We start from the raw sequence: 18784 nt of genomic DNA on the forward strand, positions 1-18784 counted from the left end.
AGGGAGCCCCTGCACCCCCAAAGCTCTACCCCAGTGCTCAAGAAGGATCCAACTGCAGCACATCCAGCAAAGCCATTTATTCCGCTTTCCTGCTCCCACAGATCTCCAGGTTGAAACCTACAGATGTGCCCCTGTGCCCCAAAAGGAATTCATGACCGGTCACTCCACGGCCCGCCAACAGTGGCGGAGGTGCGGGGGTAGCAGCCCCCTCGCTCGGCTGCGCTCGCAGCCACGGCTACACGGGGCATTTAAAAAAGAAGACATTTTGTTCCTTAAAAACGAAGGTGGGACCTGGCCACAGCACTGCGTGTCTCTGAAATCAAAGCGTAATCCTAAGGCTTCAGCGCCCTCACATAAGCACATGAACGCTGCAGGGGGCTGTGCAGGTTGATCTGGGAAGCTCACTAGAGTTTAATGGCCATAAAAATACATCGCTTTCCCCTGCTTCAGACAAACCCAATCCCTCCCGGCTGGGCAGTGGAATTGTGTGGGCAGCAACTGCAGCCAGCACTGGGAAGTTAAAAGTCTCTCTGGTCTCACCCACGTTTAATCAAGCTCAAACACAGCAGCATCACTCCATGGCCTCAGCCACCGGCTGCTGCATCACAGCTTCTGCCCCCAGCGCCACCGCCTGCTCCAGCGCCTCTGCCACGGGCACAGCCACCAACTGCTCCGCCACAGCCTGGCTCTCCAGCCCCACCAGCACCTGCTCTGCTGACTCGGCCATTGCCTGCACCACCGCCTGGTTCTCTGCCTGATCTCCTAATTCACTGCCTGTTTTAGCTTGTGCCATCAGCTCATTTGCTGACTTGGCGCCCAGGTTGCCCATCGCCCCTGCTGCATGGTCAATGGGCGGCTTCTTCAGCTTCTGCGTGGCAGCCACCGCCTCGGCCAGCTTCTCCTCGGGCACCATGTTCAAGATCTTCAGGGCAAAGAGCAGCTGGAATTTGGCGGTTCCAACGAAGGAGTTGGCCAGGAAGTTGGGCAGCCCGCCCATGCGGTCTTTCTGGGTGTAGAGGGGGACACGGACCATGCCCATCACCTGCAACAGCACAGAGCACAGCTCAGCAGAGCCCACAGCAACACCAACCCCCCCGTCCCCCAGCCCCTCACCCAGCACCCACCGGCCCAGGCCCACCCAGCCCAGCCCCTGCTGCCAGGTGCTGCCCATGCTCCCGCACCGGCCCTGCCCTCGCCTGCCTGCCCTCAGCCCATCTGAAGCCCCTGCTCTGCCCTCCTTGAACCCTGCTAGATCCCAGCTCTCCCTGCCCAGGCCCTGCACCCAGCCCTGGCTCCATTCCCCCTCCTGCCCCTTTGGGGGGGATCCCGCTGCCCCAGGCCGCTATGGGGAGCCCCACTTCCCCTGCACACCCTGCCTGGCCAGCCCAGGGACACCCTGGCTTACCCACACATCCCCTCGACCACACCACAACCAACTGCTTCCATGTGTGCACCTGCCAAAACCCACCGAGCGCCTCGCGGGCGCACGGGGACACCCTGCCTCTTGCACCCTACCCCGGGGCGTCAGCCGGACCCCACTACCCAGGAGCAAGGGAAAGCTGCATCCCACACTGCCTCCGTGCAAGCCGGGGAGAGCTCGGGTCAGAGCAGCACGTTGCCACAGCGCGGGTCGCGATTCCGGTCCACGTTACTCAGCACAAGGCAGGGGCAGGCGCCCACCAGGCACGAGACGGACCCCCCCCTTCATCCAGCGGGTACATGGGGCTCTTGCCTACGCGGGCGGTCACCAGGAGAGGCTGGAGCTGGAGCCCGCTATGCTCTGGAGCCTGAGGCACGACCCCAGCCAACAGCCAGGCCTCCTATCGCCGGTGCTGCGCGGCGGTGCATGGCACCCTCCGCCAGCAGCTCTACATGCGGTGCATTCCCCGCGGGGCTGCGGGAGCCGGCAGCCCTGCAGACCTAGGAGGGAAGCCTGGTCTTCCCTGTAGCGAACGCTCAGAGCTCTACGCATCCCTCCCTGGATGTCCCACCTCCAGCCCGTGGTCTCGGGAATGCACCGCGCTGATCTCGATGGTATGCAGCTCCTCCAGGGTCAGCTGCCTGGCGTAGAAGTGTGCCACCACGCGATGTGGCCCCTCTGTCAGGTGCGAGCACAGATAGTCAGCTTCCGTCAGGCGCACACAGCCCAAACCCAAGCCCAGCACCCGATTCAGACCGTCCTCCAGGGACCAGTAACGGCGATCCACGAACCCCCCGGGAAAGCCCAGCAGTCCGTCAAATCGCATCTGCATCTGCAATAGAGGCGCACGGTGTTAATGGGGCACAGCGGAGCCGGGGGGAGGGCGCGGGGAGGCGCGGGCGTCTCAGCCCGGCACCACGGAGGCCTCCGGGCCGCTCCGGCACTGCCCTACCAGCTCCAGCGCGTCCAGGACACCGAGCTCACCGACACCGCGTCCGACAGCTCGCCGCGGCCCTGGGCCGGGGAGCCGAGGCGGATCCCGCCGCCCGGCAGCACAGCCGGGAGTCCCGGGGGCTCCCCCCCGGGCTCGGGCCCGCCGCCGCCTCTGCCAAGCCTGACGCTACCGCCCTGCACAGGAACTACCGGACGGCCCCACCTTCCCCCGCCCGCTGCCCTCACCCGCGACTCCCGGAGCCCGCCTCCCCCTGCGCCCGCGGCCCGGCCCGGCCCAGCCCCATGGCCCCGCCCCGGCCCTGTGCCCGCTGCCCGCCCGGGCCCCCAGCCGGGCCCCTCACCAGCACGGCATAGCGCAGCGGGATGCGCCCGAAGAGCATGCCCGGGTTGGGCGCGTACAGCATGGCGTGGCACGAGTGGCTCCAGCCCGGGCCCAGCCGCATCGCATCGTACCGCGTCAGCGGCTTCAGCTCGGGCACGCCCGGCACCCCCAGCGTGGGCAGCGGCGGCAGCACCGCTGCGCCCGCCGGCAGCGCGCCCATGGCCGCCATCGCCCCCATGGCCCCCATGGCCGCCATCGCCTCGCCGCCCTGCACCGGGACGCTGCTCCGCGCACGCGCGACGGCGCTGAAGGAGGGCGGGACCGCCAGCCGCACGAACCAGTAGGGGCTCGCCGTGCGCCGCTGAGCCAATGGGCTGGGCTCACTGGCTCATTGGCTGGGCGGCCGACGGCTGCGGCTGACCAATGGGCTGGGGCGCTGCCGCCGCGTCGCCCGCCATATTAGAGAAAAGGAGCGCGGGGGAACGGCGGCGCTCGCCACCAATGAGAGCAAAGCTTGGGGTCGTGGGCGCGCCGAAGGGCACGCCGGGAAGGAGGCGGGCGAGGGCAGGAGAGGGCCTCCCCTCCCCCCACCGCGCCGCGGGCTCGTGACCCCGCCCCTCAGCCAATAGCCCCGCCCCTCAGCCGCTTGACTACGTCCCCGGTAACATAGCCCCCAGCCACGCCCCTCACCCATGTGGCTCCGCCCACCAGCCCAAAGGCCCCGCCCCCGGAGCGTTTCCCCCTTTCCGCAGGCACGGACTCTCGCGGCTGCTCCACGGGTTTATTACTACAAACACAGAGGGGGGGACAGGGGGGCTCGCCCCGGGACCCGCCGCAGAAGCAGAACAAGGCACACGGCGTGGGCAGCGCCGGGCTCCATGGAGGTAGGGGGGGGATGTGGGGGTCAGCCCCGTCCCACGTGGCTCGGCTCACGCCCCGTTCGGCTGACCCCCCGTCCTCACGCTACCCCTCAGCGGAGCCCTGCACCCCGGCAAGGGTCCCCCAGCACGCAGAGCTGGGAAGAGGAAGGCGCAGAGCCCAACGGGGCTAATGGGACGGGAGGGAGGGCTACAGCTATGTACAGGGGCAGTGACAGCAAAGGGCTGTGCTCGGTGTGTACAAAATATACAACGGTTGTGTCCTCCGCCTGCTGCTTTTAGCCCCAAACCTTCCCCCCCCCCTCCACGATTCCCATGTAAAACCACGCCGCCAGCCCTACCCACCGCCCCATCCATCGCCGCTGCCAGTGGGATACATGCATGTCTGTTACAGAACAGCCGGAACGGTGGGTCCCTGGGGCAGTGAGGATGGGCCAGCCTCGCTGGGGAGGGGGAGAGGCCGTGCGTGGGGTCCGGGGGGGTCCAGCGGCCAGGGCAGGGAGGTCGGGCCCCGCTCACGAGAGGTTCTGCTCATCCTCCATGTGAAGACACGTCTGCTCGAAGAGAAGGGGCTGCGTGGGGCTGCCGGTGCTGCGGCCGGGGAGCGCCTTGGTGAAGTCGGATGAGCCTGAGGGAGGAAAATGGGGTTCAGACCAAATAATGCCAGTACTGGAGGCAGACTGAGAGCCCAGGCCCTAGGGAGAGGGTACCCCTGCAACCTCTCCTGCCCTGGAGCAACTACATGAGCTCAATGCCCTCTGCCCCTGCTAAGATGCAGATTCAGCCGGGGGTTGGACAGGGGCCACTAATGGGACACACTATCTGCCACCAGCCTTGGCAGCAGCCATCAGAGGCTTGAATGTTCATGGAGCCCAAGAGGCAGCAGAGCCCTCACCCAGAAGTGCAGTGGGGAGGGCAGAGGTTTCTGCTGCCCTGCCCAGGGCCCAGGCACTCAGGAACAGCGGGGATCCCTGTGGGATACAGGGATGGGAATAGAGCCAGGACAGAGCCAGTGGTGCAGCCTGGCTGGTTTGCTGCCCCTCCTTCCCTGCTCTGATGGCCACAATCAGCACCATTCCCGCTCTCCCCGAGGGGTCCTGCTGCCCCACACAACAGCGATGCGTAAGTAGAACGAGAAGACGTACCAGCTTACTCCTCTATACCAATAGAGCAGGAATCAGGACCCAGTGCTGCCCAAAACAGGAGGGAGGAAGGCAGACAGAGAGGGAAGGAGACATTAGAGAGGTACTCAGAGCAGACTGCGACTCTATGGAAGAAAACAGGCTGCAACGACAGCAGTCGGGGTGAGGGCAGCACCCCCCAGCCCCGCTTGCCAGCAGAGCCGGGCACACCGCGGCCCTCCCTGCTGCCCCCCGCTGGCTCAGTCCCCAGGAGCCGGCCCAGACGGTTCCCGTCCCTCGGCGAGGAGTGCGACTGGGGCAGGCACGGGAAGCCACTGCCACATAAACTGTGGCACCGAGAGGCTGCAGCCCAGAGAGGAGAAAGGAGGGGAAGGACAGAGACAAAAGGGCGAGGGAGGAGGAGAGAAGGGGGGCGAATTACCCAGAGCTCGCTCTCCCCGTGCTCCGGGCAGCTCCCGTCCCAGCACTGCCGGGGCACCACCATCCGCACAACCCCTCCGTGCCATGAACCCGCACCACGAGCGCAGGCGGTGCCGCCGACCCCAACGGCGCGGCCGTTACCTGGCAGGTAGACGTCAACAGGAGGGTCGTTCTCCGACTGCGTCAGGCTCCTGTGCTCGCCGCAGCTCGCGTCCTGCAGCACGTCCTCCAGCGAGGGCGGGCGGCTGCCTGCAAGCAGAGCACCAGAGAGACCCTCAGTGCACGCGGCCAGGAGCATGGGCAAGATCCCAGACCCAAGGAAGCTCCTCAGCCCCACGGAGGGCTCGGGGCAACCGGTCAGACTGGCCCAGGCCATGGTGCTCAAGGGCCACCTTTTCATGCCCAGGCTCATGTGCCACAATGCACCCAATCCCATCTCTCTTCATGCCCTCAGGATGCTGACTGAGCACCGGAGACACTGGGACACATCCTGCATGACCAGTACAGTGGCCATGCTCTCACCAGGACCACAGTGGTGCATGCAGGCATCTCTCCCTCAGGTGTATGAGCAGGTAGCCCATGTGTAGAGCTCACAGCAAGGACTGGTGCTTGGCAGATAAACCAGATTTGTTGATTTTGCTTACCTAGTTCCCAGAAAAGACCCTGGCACCTTTCCCAGGTGAAGCACAGCAGCTCAGGGTTGGACTTCAGGGGCTGCGTATTCCTCAGCTCCTATGTTCACTCCCCAGCTGTCCCCATCCCACCACACCAGAGGTGGACACCAAAATGAGATCTGGCCACGCCAAGGCCGAGTGGACACCTACCCTGCTGCAGGGACAAGGCATCCTCGATCTCTTCCCCTGCCACGCTCTGTAAGGAGGAACAGCACAGGTTACTCCTGCAGGCTGGAGGCTTTGCTGCACTTGTATCCTGCCATGGCTTCCTCCAGAGCTGTGCTTGGGGCCAGGACTTGCTTCAGGGAAGGACCAACGGCCACCCACCAGTGCTGTGGCACCATGGGCTGGGATGGAGGGATTTACATTCAATGGCAGTGGGTAAAGCCCAGCCAGATGAGGGGAGGTCAGCTCTGACACAGCTTTCCAGTGCCTCAGCTCCCAAAGAGGTGTTTGGGACACAGGGAGCGACCACGTCCTTTCCCCATAGAGCTTATGTGTAAACGAAGGCAGCCAAGACCCTTGGCTTCGCGTTACATGCCAACACACTCATCTTTACCCCGTCACTGAGGAAGGGATGGTCCTTCATGAGGCACCTCATGTCCCAGAAGCAGCCCCCCCAGAGGAGCTGTGGCTCAGAGCAGCTCCCCAGCAAAGGACACACTTACTTCTGGAGAGCTGCTCTCCCTCAGGGCCAGCTCAGCCCCGCTCAGTGCTGGCGGTGAGTCAGAGTCCTCCGAGAGCTTCTCTTCATCCTCCTCATGGATGGGGGATGAGGGAGACCGTAGTGTGCTGCAGCAAGAGAAACTCCACTCGCAAGGAGCCACAGTGCTGCCCGCACTACGACCCCAGTGGATTTGGTGGCAGCAGCTCAAGTTGTCACCACCCCTGCCTGTGTCTCCACCAGCAGCATCAGCCAACCTGCACAAGCAGGAGCTCAGCTACGGAGATAAATTCATCATGGCCTCTGGTATCAGCTGCATGGAGAAGAGCAGCAGTTTCTGGGGCAGAGCTTCCTCACAGTATCAGAGCTTGGACAAATCTGCCTTGGCAGGGAAAGCAAGAGACACGGGGCCCGCACTGCTCCCCACACCTCTGGGGGCTCCATTCCCAGGGGGATATCTGGAATGGAGCAAGTGGAGTGCCAGGAACAAACCCAGTCTGACCCCACCTGTACAGGCCCACAAGGGACACATAAAGGGCACATGCAGTGGGCTGCCCATTCCATGGCATCCACACCTACATCCTCCATCACAAGGCCAATAGAGGAGGCTTAATACAACAACTAAAGGATCTCACTCAGAAGTCTGTGCTCCGAAATTCAGGTCAGTTCTCTCCCCATTCTTTTGTTCCTGGGGAACTCATGGAAAGCTGAAATCCAGCAAGATTTGGACGTTGAATGCAAACTGAGGGACTAACTGCACTGGAAAGGAGACATTCCCATCCAAAATTCTCCTTGTTAAAAATCCTGTAAGCCAGGCCTTCGGAGACATAAGCTGTAACCTCAGGCTGAACACATGGGTGATGCCCCAGCTCTCTCGCCAGCACAAGTACCTGCTGGCCTACTAGAAGATAACAGTGGTGGGACCAGCCACATCCTCTCCTGTCTCCCAGCATGTGTGGCCACAAGCCCCCAGGGCTTACCAAGGGCTCAGACCCCTCCATCCCAGTGCTGACCTATCTGGAGACTTGCTCCTCTTGCCCTTTTGGTGGCTGCTCTCCACAGCTCTGTCCATGCCCACAAGCGGCCGGCTCGCAGGGGGCATCCCATCCACCACGCCAGAGTAGTTGATTTCTTCATACAGAGGAGCTGATGGGATGGTGGGGGAAACAGAGCGAAGGCCGTTCAGCGCTTCCAGCAAGGAAATGGGCTCGTAGCCTGGAGGGATGTTGTCAGAGCTCTGTGGGTGAAAGAGAGCAGCATTAAGAAACCCCCCTTCAGGCTGGAATCCCCCTAGAAAGGGGAGCCCCAGCTGCAGCCCTGCACCTCCGCACTGCGCCCCCAGGCAGCCCAGCCCCACAGAGCCCCAGCCTCCTTCCCTGCACCAGCCACACATTCCCCTTTGGCCTGTAATGCTGGTGATGCTCCAGGCAAGTTTTCAGAGCAACGCTTAAGAAACTGGGCATCTCAGCAAGCTGGAATGGTGCTGGACATCCCCTCACCATGCTTTCAAGAGCTGGGCAGGGAGGGTGAGAAAGCAGGCTCCTAACAAAGCCACTGTAAGATGTGCTTGGATTGTTTCTCCTAACAGATGGTTCTGAGACCCTTCCAGCTCAGCAAGCAGCCCACTTGTGCTTCCAGCCCTGGTGCACACAGCTCTTTCACAGCATGCCCTGCGCACCAGCCATCTGAGAGCTGGTCCTTGGAGCCTACACCACTTCTCCTTCTCCTGTGGCCTCCGTCCTCTCAGCTGCTAACACTGGTGTTGCACAGCCGCCTCTGCTAAAAGGTAGGAAAGGGATCACAGAACCCCTGCGCCACTCCGTAAGGGAGGAGAGCAAAACTGCACCAATTCCCAATCCCTCCTTAACTCACTAAGCTTCCAAAGGGACTCTTGCAAAGGCATTAAACCAACACTGGTTTAGCTCCACGAATCCTCCTGATTACAAAGGTCCTGAGCACTTGGAGACAAACAGGATTTATGCTGCAGCCTGGAAGGCCACAGGCAGCTCAGCCCAGCCTGCTGCAAACAAAGAGGCAAGACTTCAGCAGTTCAGGCTTACATTAAAGTGAGCTGTTTCAGCTCTGTATCCTCACGGCTCTATGTTGTATCAAGGATGGTGTGGGGCTGCTAAGCCTGGCCATGAACTCCTATGGTTTCTCCGTGCCTGATCTCGCAATCACAGAGCTGCAGACGTGCCTGCCCACCCTGTTCCAACACAGCCACCAATTTGGTGCGAGATGACTGCTGAACTGACTCACTTGTGGTCACAGAAGGAGCCAGATCTGACCGGGAGGAAAGAACGAGTGGCACTCGGGGTCAAGCATCAACCCACACCCCCCAAGTACTGGCTTTGTGATGTTTATGAGCTTGTACTGAAGACCACAGCTGGTGATTTCAAGATAACCAAGCCAACCAAGGCATCGGTTCACAACTGCTGCCATCTGCAGGCGGTGCGGCCAGAAGCCATCTCCACCAAGACATTTCATTGCAGAGGCGCTGTTCTGTGGACAGAAAACTCCGGGAGACGAACCCCCGTGGCCCGTGTTTGGGACATTTTCTCCTGGCTGTGCAGACCAAGGCCTGAGGGTTCACAGGCTCCTCCTTTTGGCTCATGTGGTGAAAGCTCAGGTTCTCGGCACAGCTCACAGGCTGGAGGTGGATTTTTCAGCCAGTGGCTACAAAACCCTCACTGTAAGTTACTGAGCTTTCAAGCAACCCTAAGGGCACTGCTCTCCCCGGGACACTTACCACTAGCCCCCACAGAGCCCACGGCTCCAGCAGCACTGCTAGTCACTGTAGGAAGCTTGCAGAGGGACAGGGTCACACCAAACTTGCAATAGCCTCATTTCCTGAGCCCAGCTCCACATTTTCTCTAGACCTAACAGGCACAACATGCCACATTCCTCATCCAGGCTGGCTTGAGGAAAAGGAAACTAGAGACTCCTTGATACCAGTGAAAACTGTAGGTGCATTTGACGGGAGTACACAAAGAGCACAAACAGACCCTTCCTGACCTGAGGGCCTCCCTCACCTTTCCCCTTCCCCTTCCCGGCTCCTGGTCCCCCACAGTTGCCATTCATGCTGTCCCCAGAATGGCGTTCCAGTCACACACTCTTACACCAGCTTGGAGAATCCCCAACAACCCAAGCTCCGTCCCTCCTGTTTCTGTAAAAGCAGAGCAGCCCACTGCAGCCAGTGTTCCTGAATGCAAGTCCTGGTCCAACGATGCCTGCTTGTCTACTTCTGCATCTAGCATCCGGGTGGAAACCACAAGATGTGTCCATGCCAAACTGCCAAGGGCATGGGACAAGTGCAATGGGTGAGCCGAGGGGTCAGCAGCTTGCCCACCATTCGACAAAGCCAGGAAAACATCTTGGCTAGGAACTACAAAGCAGCCAGGCTCAGCACTGGACACAGTCCCTGCGAGCCAGTGCCAGACCCCTGTGGCAAGCTGCTTCCACCTTTGTATTCCTCCACACGCAACCCAGGGGGTTAGTGATGGTGTACAGGGTGTGAGAGCCTGACTGCTCACGTGGAGGCAGTACCGGGAGTGCTGCAGCCTGTGCAGGGGCAGGAGTCAGCCCCAGCGTGTCAGCAAGCCCTTGCATGTGTAACACTTCCACGTGCTGCTGATACCGTGGGCAAAAAACTGCCCCAGGAGCCAAACACGACCAAGTCACTTACGGTTTCCCTTCTAGGCTTTCTGCTGGGCAGGGAGACAGGGCTCACTTTAAGGGGTTTAAAGGGACACTGTCAAGAGAAAACCATGTTTAAGGAAGTTGTTTGTTCAGGTTAGTGACATGAAGAGACACACAGCATCTCCTCACCTCGCTTCAGGTGACAGCACCTCCTTCCTCTACACACCATGGTCTGCTTCACAACAACCCTCGGGGTTTCTCCCCTGCTCTGTTTCTTACCCCCAGTTGAAGGCAGCAGGGCTACAGTGCTGCAGAGGACAGATGGGTGAAACAAGGCTGCTTCTGTGACACTATCTTTCTGTTCCCATGAAGGTCTGCAAGATCATCTGGATGCAGATCTGCTCCTCCTCACTCTGACCTCACGTGTCTCGTCAGAGCCAGCTGTGCAACAGCACTGCCCAGGCAATGAATGAGCACCAAGGACATGCAATCAGGCCCAGAGGCCACCAGCACCATGCTTCCCATCCCACATTTCCTTAGCTGCCTGCGGAGACCCCTATTTCTCATGGAGGCTTGCACAAAGAGGCCTTCCTGCTGTCATGCTGGGAACCCTGATGACAAGGCCATTTCATCAGAGCATGCTGCCACACAGATGTGTCTGCAAGTCAAACTGCCACCTCCCCATTTTCCCTGCTCCCATCCTGCCCAGAGCCTGCCACTTTTCTGCTGGGATTGGTGCCAAGAAACCTTCTCAGACTGAGGTTTCTGTGGATTTGTTTCCTCCAAAAGACAAGAGGGCAAGTTTATTAATTGTTAATCCATGAGAGGAGAGATCCTGGCTGTCCAGCAGGGTTGACAAGAAAGGCTGCACTGCTCAGCAAGACCAGCGTCTGAGTGTACCTCCTGAGGTCCCAGGAACACAAGCAACTGGTGTATGCACAGGCTGCCCGCTCGGGCTGAGACCAGCGCCCAGACTTTGTACACAGGGTTGGGAGGTACTTACAGAGTGCTCGTCATGGTCAACGTTCTGTGCCAAGACAGGGCTGAATGACACCGGTGACAGAGCCCCCGGCTTCTTCCTCACAGCCCGGATCTGCAGCAGGGCACGGAAAGCTAGGAGAGAACAGCAGGCAGGTGACTGCATGGCCAAGCAGGACCAGGCCATGTCTGGTGTGTACCAGAGCTCCTCAGCTTGCCAGAGACATGCCATGGGCCTGGGGGATCTCCCCATGTACATGGGGAGCAGGGCTGTGGAGCACACCAAAACCTGGTGCTGTGGTTTGGCTTCTAGTCAATTGAGCTAGACAGGGAAGAGATCTGCTGGCCAAAAACTGTGGGTACAAAGTCCTTGCAGAGAACAGGCACTCCCTGCCCTGGTACCATCACGGACAGGGGTGCTTCAGGCCTGATACTGTACAAGACAGTAAGAAAAACATGAGCTTTGCCTTGGGCAGTGCACTGCACTGCAAGCTACAGGATGGGTGTGTGTCATGTGAACCACTTTGGGTTCATCCAGACCCCACAAGTCTCAGCCCTGGGGTCCAGATGGCCCTGGAAGCATCGTGCCTGCCACCGGCTGCTGCCCCACCAGCCAGCACTGTGCTGCTGAGAGGCTCTGCAATAGCTGTGAACCCAGCCAGAGGGTTAGTGGGTATAGTCTTGTCCCCAGCACAGCCATCCCTTGGTCCTCCCACCACAACAGCTTTGATCTCCACTCCCTGCTCACAGTCCCATTTCCTATCTGCAGATCTTTAATACTGTTAGTTCCTCTGTGCCGAGGGCACAGATGAATGAGGCAGATGTATGTTCTGGTGCAGCTGTAAGAACTTGCTCATAGGTAAGGAAAAGCCCAGGCACTTCCCTAGTTCTTCTGCACCCAGCCTAGAGCAAGAGGACAGAGGTTCAGATCTATCCTTGCTGCCCCTGCACTCCCCAGCAGCAGACTCCCAGGAAGTCTGACATGGGGGCACTTTCCAAACAAACACAACCTCCTCCACTGCAGTGTGCAGATGAGAGAATACTGTCTCTGTGTTTTCAGTTGTGCTATTTATAGTTAAAGCTGTCTGGCACTTCCTCTGATAAGATCTTGCTTCCGGTTCCTGCATGCTTGCCACGTTTGAACTGGTCAGATTTAATTTCTCAGGCCAAATACCTGTCTTAGGCTCTTTTTTCTTTTGCTAAGAAATATCAATTAGAAACAAATACCTCAGCCCAGGGTAAAACAAATGATCTGTAGATTCCAGCAAAAACACAGGCATCATCTCTCAAGAGACTCCTATGTCTCTGTGCTTTGAGAAAACACATGGAATTCAGCAAGTGCTGCCTTAGTGTTAGAATGGGTATTTCACTTTTTCCATGTTTTGAGAGCTAAGCAATGCAGATCCTCTGAATTCTCCTGGCAGAGCAGAGGACTCCAAACTGACTGTTATCTCTGCCTCCTGGTGAAATCAAAGTCAAGGTGCCAGAGGGTAAAACACAAACAATGTAAAGTACTTGGACAGCCTCCTGGTGGGACTGGCTGCTGAATGGGACAGATATGCTCAGGATAAAGCTTCTACATTCCTTCTTTTGAAGGCTTTTCCATCATTTTCACCAAAACACAAGACCTGCCTGCATGGCACAGCTCAGAGCACCTGCACCTTCAGATCCATCCCAGGGAGAGGGCAGGTGGCCTGGGAGGCACTGCACAAAGAGCCATTTTCCCCTCATGTGCTCTTCTCCTTCCCTATTCAAGGACAGCTATTTTAGGTGGCAGGAGTGTTCAGACACCAGTGAGAGCAGCAGCATGTTTGATGCTGATCCTCAGGGTTGGGTATATAAAATACACACTCCCCCTCACAGCCTGCACTGACTTAACAGGAGCCTAGTATGGAGAAAGATGCCCTTGTTTCCTGGGCACATACTCACGGAGCCTGCAGATGGGGCAGTTGTTGGCCTGGTATCGCAGGGTGTCAGCACAGGAATTGCACAGACAGAGGTGTCTGCAGGGCAGAATAAGGGTGTCCCGGAGGTCAGACAGGCAAACCACACACTCGTTGCTGTTGTCACTGTTCTCGTCATCTGAAGGCTGCAACGAGAGGCAAGACGTGGGCACCTGAATGGTAAGAGCCATGCAGAACTGCCAAGGGGCCTGGGGAAATTCCCACCCAGAAGTCCATGAAAGAGCTGGCATCTTCTTCCTGCAGCTCTCAGCAGGGGTTTCTCAAGGAGAGCAAGCTCCAGCCCACGCAGCCCTGCTACAGATACTCCTTCCTCTCAGGGCTCTGCTCTGAGCTCACTGAAGGCCAGAGATGAGGGCACTGACTGTGAATCCACAGCTGCCCTTCCCCAGAGCTAGTCTGTGTGCAGAGGGGAGCCCCTTTTGGGTAGGGATCTCCTTGGCTGAGGCGGACCAAGAACAAGGTCTTGCCTGGTAGTTCCCAGGGTAAGCAGGGAAGAGGTCTCTTGGACAGTCCAGCCTTTCTGCCCCAGAGAGAGCAGCCCAAAAAGGATCTGCTTGCTGACTGTGGCAGGCAGCAGGTCAGGCTGCCCCCAGGCTGGACGGAAGGTGACACCCCAGCCATGCCTAGCCCAGTTTCCATAGGTCCTCTGAGCAAAAGAAGAGTGCGTGGTTCTTCTGCCACAGCATCTTCACCAGTGTCCTGCGCTAGCACAAGCTTCATGCAGCTGCAGGAAAACCAGCCTGGGATGCTCACCTGCTCACAGCTATACTGGTACAAAGGTCAGTGTGAGTCCATCCCACATGAATGTGCATCACACTCGTCTTTCAGAGTCCCAAAAACTGGATTACAGCAACCCAGCAACCTGTTGCTGGGTGGAAAAACCCGCTCTCTGACCATAAGAGCTCTCTTCACTGACACCCAAGAATGCCACAGAAGTAAAACTACCAAACTGATGATTCGGTGTGGGCCACCCTCCACCTTCACCTCGTCCCACTTCATGAGTCCCCTTTGGTCTCTAGGGCGACCACATGCTAGTCCATGAGCAGCTTTGATGTAAACAGCTATAGACAGCATCTGCTGCTGCCACATCCACACCCCAGCTGCTGCCTGTGCCAGCAAAAGGCTGCAAGGTCTGCCCCATCACATGGACTCCTCATCTATTTTGGGAGGTAGGGAGGGCAGGCTTTTTGCTTTTCCATTCAAACAGTTTGCCAAGTACACTAGTAAGAACAAAAATGGCCCCAGGCCACTTGTCTGATGAGCCACAAATGTGTGATGGCATTATCACAAGACCCTGTAGGACCCCAATTCAATGCTCTTAAATACATCCTGTGCAAAAATAACCTTTAACAAGACTTCTCCCTCCTGCCTCTTCAGGTGCTACCTGTTTGCAAAGGAAGAGAGAGATCACAGAACACTTTGGGCAGGACATTGCATTACTTGGAGAAGCAATCCTGCTTGTCTTGCTCTGCGGCTACTCCTGTTTGCAAATCACACATCACACACAGCAGAGCAGTGTGATGCTGAGGCCAGTGCTGCAGCCCAGGTGGCAGCAAAGGGCAGCTCAAAAGGAGGCAAAGCAAGCATAAAGCAGTCACATTATCTGCATGGCACTGTGCAGCAGGCTGGGATTCAGCAGAAGCTCCTGCCTGAGGATGGGCAATGTTTCTGGTTACAGCATTTGCATACACATCCTTTAGTGATGCTGTGCTCCCTCTTTGCTGGGGAATGCAGGCTGCTCTCTGGACACTGGCAAGCCCTAGGGAGCTCAGGTCACTGCAACACTACAGGAATATGCAGGTCCTGCACCCGAAAAACCCCACACCAAACAGAAGAACATGAAGGAGCCATAGCAGCTAAGCACAGCATCAGGCACTACTGCCTTGACTGCAGAGAGGCAGCAACACCGGCCAATGGCTGTCCCTGCTGTCTCTGTGCTCTGATACACCCCTGGGGCACTGATGCCCTTCTCTCTCAGCAATCCCTGCCCCAGGAAACAGCCTTGAGTGTCATGCTGTCTAAAATTATCTCAGCACAATTCCACTGAGTGTTTGGGCCTCTCAACAGTGAGAACCTGTCATCCCCGAGCATCTTCAGTGCCTGCAGGAGTGACACAGACTTGACAGTTGTCCTGGGAAGCATCTCCACGTTGCCCTGCCAAGCCCCATAGTTAAGCTCAAAACCAGAAGGTGCAGGCTGGAAACCCACAGCTCAGGGAGCAGGAGGCTCCTGAGCACCTTTACCTTGGTCTCTTGGTTGTTTTTGTTCTCGATGCCATAGATCTCCTGAAGCAGATAGCTCACCCGGTCAACCTGGGGAAGAAGACAACAGTTGGAGTGCCAGCTGCTCTGTCATTGCTGCTTTGTGATCACCTCCCCTCCCTGCCTCTGTCAAAATGTCCGTGTTACATCCACAAAGCCAGCTCCCCTATAGCTACTTGAAAACACTAACAAATATCACAAAGTATAGCTGGTAGAATGAGCTTTTGCTTGCTCAAAAAGTGGTGCCCATCCTGTCTTGTCCTAGCAGGGAGCCCAGCTGCCCACTTCTGTTGTTATCAAGATCATCTAAAAACCAAGTACTCTGCTTGTCTTACAGACCAAGAGGGATTATGCACCCACAGCTCAAGTAAGCCAGAGGCAATCAGCCTTCCACAGTCCTTTCCTTCTGTAAAGTACTGCTTAACTTTAACCAGTATTAACTTCCACCCATCTCTGTAACCTCAGAAGAGGTACTGTGCAACAGCTTGTTACTGACACATCCATGGCTGCACATCACTTCTTTGTTCATCACCTGAGAACAGCTGCTGAAGACAAACTATGTCCCTTAGCATGAAAACCAAAAACACTTGAGGGACAACCCTACATTAGTGCAGTGCCATTTATTACGATTCTCCGGTCCTTGGTGGCTTCTCTAAACTGGGATGTGTGGTAGCAGAAAATGCTCAAGAACAAGGGGAAGCTCCTCACAGCCCCAGACCTGGGACACACTCCTCCAAGCCATGCCCTTGTGCAGCCACTGGCAGCTGCCTGCAAACTGCCCCAAGCAGCTGGATTAAAGCACGTCAGAAAGGCTGACGGTTCAAGTCCCAGCAAGGCAAACCCCTCTGCACTGTGGGGTGCTCTCCCCTGCTCCTGAGCTTAGCCAGGAAATGCAGCATGAGACTCTTGGAGCTGTCAGCAGCAGCCCCTACAAGGATGCAACAAAGACACCAGTTCCCTGATATGCGGTGCTACACAGCAGCTGCCCCAGAGTGGGGTGTGCTCTGCCACACAAAATCCCACAACAGGTAGAATGGTGGAGAGGTTGCAAGGTATCAAACTGACACATCTCACAAACAGGGGAAGCAAACACTTTCCTCCCATCTCTAGTAATTGTCCAGTTGCCACCACACAGTGAAACCAAGCCACTGGGAGCCCAGTGCTTCAACAGCTCATGGATCCAGGGTTTTGGTATCTCTGTTTGTAATCGGCAGCTCTCCTCTTGTCAAATCAGGTGCTCAGAAGAGCAATGGCTTTGCCATGGGATTTCAGTGCTGCAGAAGATGTTACACACCAAGATGGGGGCAGGAGGTAGCTATATCCAATCCATCTGCCAGTTCAGAAATGCTCTGAGCTGGGATGCAGCAGCTTTAACAAGCTAATTCCGAAGTCTCCCCATTTAACTCAGCGTGCAGCTTACAGACAATCTGTTCTAGGGCTGCATTTCATGGCAATGAGGTCAGCCTTTGGACTGCTGAGCAAAACCCTCTGCAGCGGCTCACAACTCACCCAGGAAGTTTGGGAACAATTATGTGGGAGATGCCCTTTTATAACTTGACATCTCAAAGAGAGTCTTGTTACAGCATCCCAACTGCTCAGAGGATCGTGATGAGTGACAGCAAGTGCAGAAGTGGTCAGCTCAAAGCAAAGAAGATGCCAGGAAGGAAGACACAGTAGGAGTCTGCATTCATTTTAACTGCTTGCCTCTAAAAACTCCCAAGAAGTTCATGTCCCAGTAGGCAAAGGGTGAGCAGTGCAACATGGCTCTTACTAGAAAGATCTCTAGGTTTTAAAAGAGTAGGAGTAAATAAGAAGTAGATGATTGCACACAATGCAGTCCTTCACCTTCACGCTTTTCCAAATCTTCCTGCACCACGTCATCCTTCCAAAGGCTTCTGTTGCTATATAAAGCCTCAGCTGATGCACACAGGAGTCACCAGCCAAGTCCAGGTCATGTTTTTCTGCTGATCCATCTGTTTGTATTCATCCATGCTGGATTTCTTGAAACGGATTGGTACGTACATTATAACTGATCTCAGCTGAGAGAACAAAGCAGCTCAGCTCATTACCTGCTGCTTCCTGCTCCCAAAGAGCTTCAGAAGAGGATGCACACAAAAGGTACCTGGCAATCCTGGCAATGGCAAGGAGGGGAAGGCAAAGAAAAGCAGTGACGGCGAAGAACGTACAAGGTTACAGAGAAGAATGTACAAGGTTACATATATAGTTTACTCCATACATATACTCTATACCTCATCTCTATGCTCTTATGGGCGCAGATGTTACCTCACTTTCAGTGGTACTGTGTGATCCTCTAGAAAGAGCTTCCTTCTATTTTAAAAGCCATAGGGGAGATCATCGAAGCATTACATTTTACAAACTGCCAATAAAAAGAAAGTACCCACAACCAAACACAGAGTGGGAAGGTTACATGCTCTGCCGGTGAAGACAGACAGGCACACACTGTTTCACCGCAGGAGCAGCTAACCATACTGTGGTAGGGTGGGAACTTTCCTGAAGAGCAGCTCCAGCAAGACAGCCCTCCATTTGAGGTGTCCAGAGTACTGAATGGACACTGGCACACACACTCTGTTAGTGGGTGCAATAACCAAGCACCAACTCAAGAGAAGTCATAGCCATGTAAGCACTAGTTTTTTCTTTTAAATCTTGCTTTTCATGAGCTCACAAATGCTCTTCTCTGGTCAAAAAGTATGTGAGAAAGAGGCACTGCTGGTACCACACTGCTCTGCTCCCTCACTGCTCAGGCAGCTTCCTCCAGCACAGTGCAGGCACTCTCCCTTCGAAAGTATGGCTCTTCCAGATGTTCCCAGTACAAACCTGCCTTCACACACTCCATTGACTCCCTCCCAAAACAGTCTCTGTCTGCCTCTATTAAGAGTACCTGTGGAATACAGATCAATCAATTAGCCAGGAGATAATGCTGCAACACAGCCAAGTTAAGCACCAAGGAAGGGAGGGAAGCACTGAGCAGGTCAATCTAGGGCACACAGGGCTCAGAACGGAAGTCCACCTGAAGCAGCAAGCATCGCCACTAGCATCAGGATAAAGCTCTGACAGTGCTGTCACTAAGCAAGTCTGAAAGACAGGCTGTGAGTCTCTGCACAGCATTGGTGAGGCAGGTAGTGAACTACTGAATGCAATTTTTGTATGGGATTAACCGATACCTTTTAGCGGCTCTTTTCTGACCTGAGGACTGCAACATCTTAGAGAAAAAAGTGTCTAATGAAGGCACTTGATGATCTTCTTTGTAGTAAAAGGCTTCTTGATTCAGATCAGAAAATCCTAGCCATCAATCATGAGCAGCTGAAGTCAAACACATTAACAGCAGAAACACAGCACACATCTGAAGGTGAAGGGATCAACCACCAAAATCTCATCTCTTTCTCCAAGACATTTCAAGCTCATCCTTGCAGCAGGATCACTACCAGGTTTCCTTTCAGAAGGTGAAAT

General features: G+C 56.4%; 2 protein-coding genes across 6 annotated transcripts in view; both read right to left on the bottom strand.

The window, feature by feature from the left end:
* Positions 1 to 62: 62 nt before the first annotated feature.
* NUDT16L1 (nudix hydrolase 16 like 1) lies at positions 63 to 3075 on the bottom strand. Of its 2 annotated transcripts, XM_065684073.1 has the most exons (4): positions 2716 to 3024; positions 2177 to 2252; positions 1992 to 2098; positions 63 to 1042 (listed from the first exon to the last, which is right to left on the bottom strand). In XM_065684073.1, exons 1-4 carry the CDS (start codon positions 2950 to 2952, stop codon positions 572 to 574), a joined length of 891 nt encoding a protein of 296 aa, XP_065540145.1. In that variant the 5' UTR covers positions 2953 to 3024; the 3' UTR covers positions 63 to 571. The 2 variants fall into 2 exon arrangements, with proteins under 2 accessions (XP_065540145.1, XP_065540146.1); XM_065684074.1 differs by having other exon boundaries at positions 1992 to 2252; positions 2716 to 3075.
* Positions 3076 to 3463: 388 nt separating this feature from the next.
* MGRN1 (mahogunin ring finger 1) overlaps positions 3464 to 18784 on the bottom strand; it is a 55499-nt gene continuing 40178 nt past the window's right edge. The window contains exons 9-18 of one of the 4 annotated variants that reach the window (XM_065684070.1): positions 15299 to 15367; positions 13021 to 13180; positions 11117 to 11226; positions 10160 to 10225; positions 7488 to 7711; positions 6479 to 6602; positions 5961 to 6006; positions 5278 to 5385; positions 4720 to 4764; positions 4113 to 4202 (exon numbers count right to left, since the gene is read on the bottom strand). In XM_065684070.1, the coding sequence (XP_065540142.1) occupies positions 4724 to 4764; positions 5278 to 5385; positions 5961 to 6006; positions 6479 to 6602; positions 7488 to 7711; positions 10160 to 10225; positions 11117 to 11226; positions 13021 to 13180; positions 15299 to 15367 (948 nt within the window). In that variant the 3' untranslated portion in view covers positions 4113 to 4202; positions 4720 to 4723. Of the gene's footprint in view, positions 4203 to 4719; positions 4765 to 5277; positions 5386 to 5960; positions 6007 to 6478; positions 6603 to 7487; positions 7712 to 10159; positions 10226 to 11116; positions 11227 to 13020; positions 13181 to 15298; positions 15368 to 18784 lie in introns of all 4 variants that reach the window. The other 3 variants (XM_065684068.1, XM_065684072.1, XM_065684069.1) reach the window with 3 other exon arrangements.

The sequence above is a fragment of the Lathamus discolor genome, chromosome 6, assembly GCF_037157495.1.
Source record: "Lathamus discolor isolate bLatDis1 chromosome 6, bLatDis1.hap1, whole genome shotgun sequence".
NCBI lineage: Eukaryota > Metazoa > Chordata > Aves > Psittaciformes > Psittacidae > Lathamus > Lathamus discolor.

Excerpts from the sequence above, each read along its gene's own strand:
- NUDT16L1 (XM_065684074.1), bottom strand. The coding sequence starts at position 2,952 with ATGGCGGCCATGGGGGCCATGGGGGCGATGGCGGCCATGGGCGCGCTG. Across the intron at positions 2,253-2,715 it reads CGCTGCGCTATGCCGTGCTG|ATGCAGATGCGATTTGACGG; the intron begins GTGAGGGGCCCG and ends CCTCTATTGCAG. Across the intron at positions 1,043-1,991 it reads CCCGAGACCACGGGCTGGAG|GTGATGGGCATGGTCCGTGT; the intron begins GTGGGACATCCA and ends GTGCTGTTGCAG.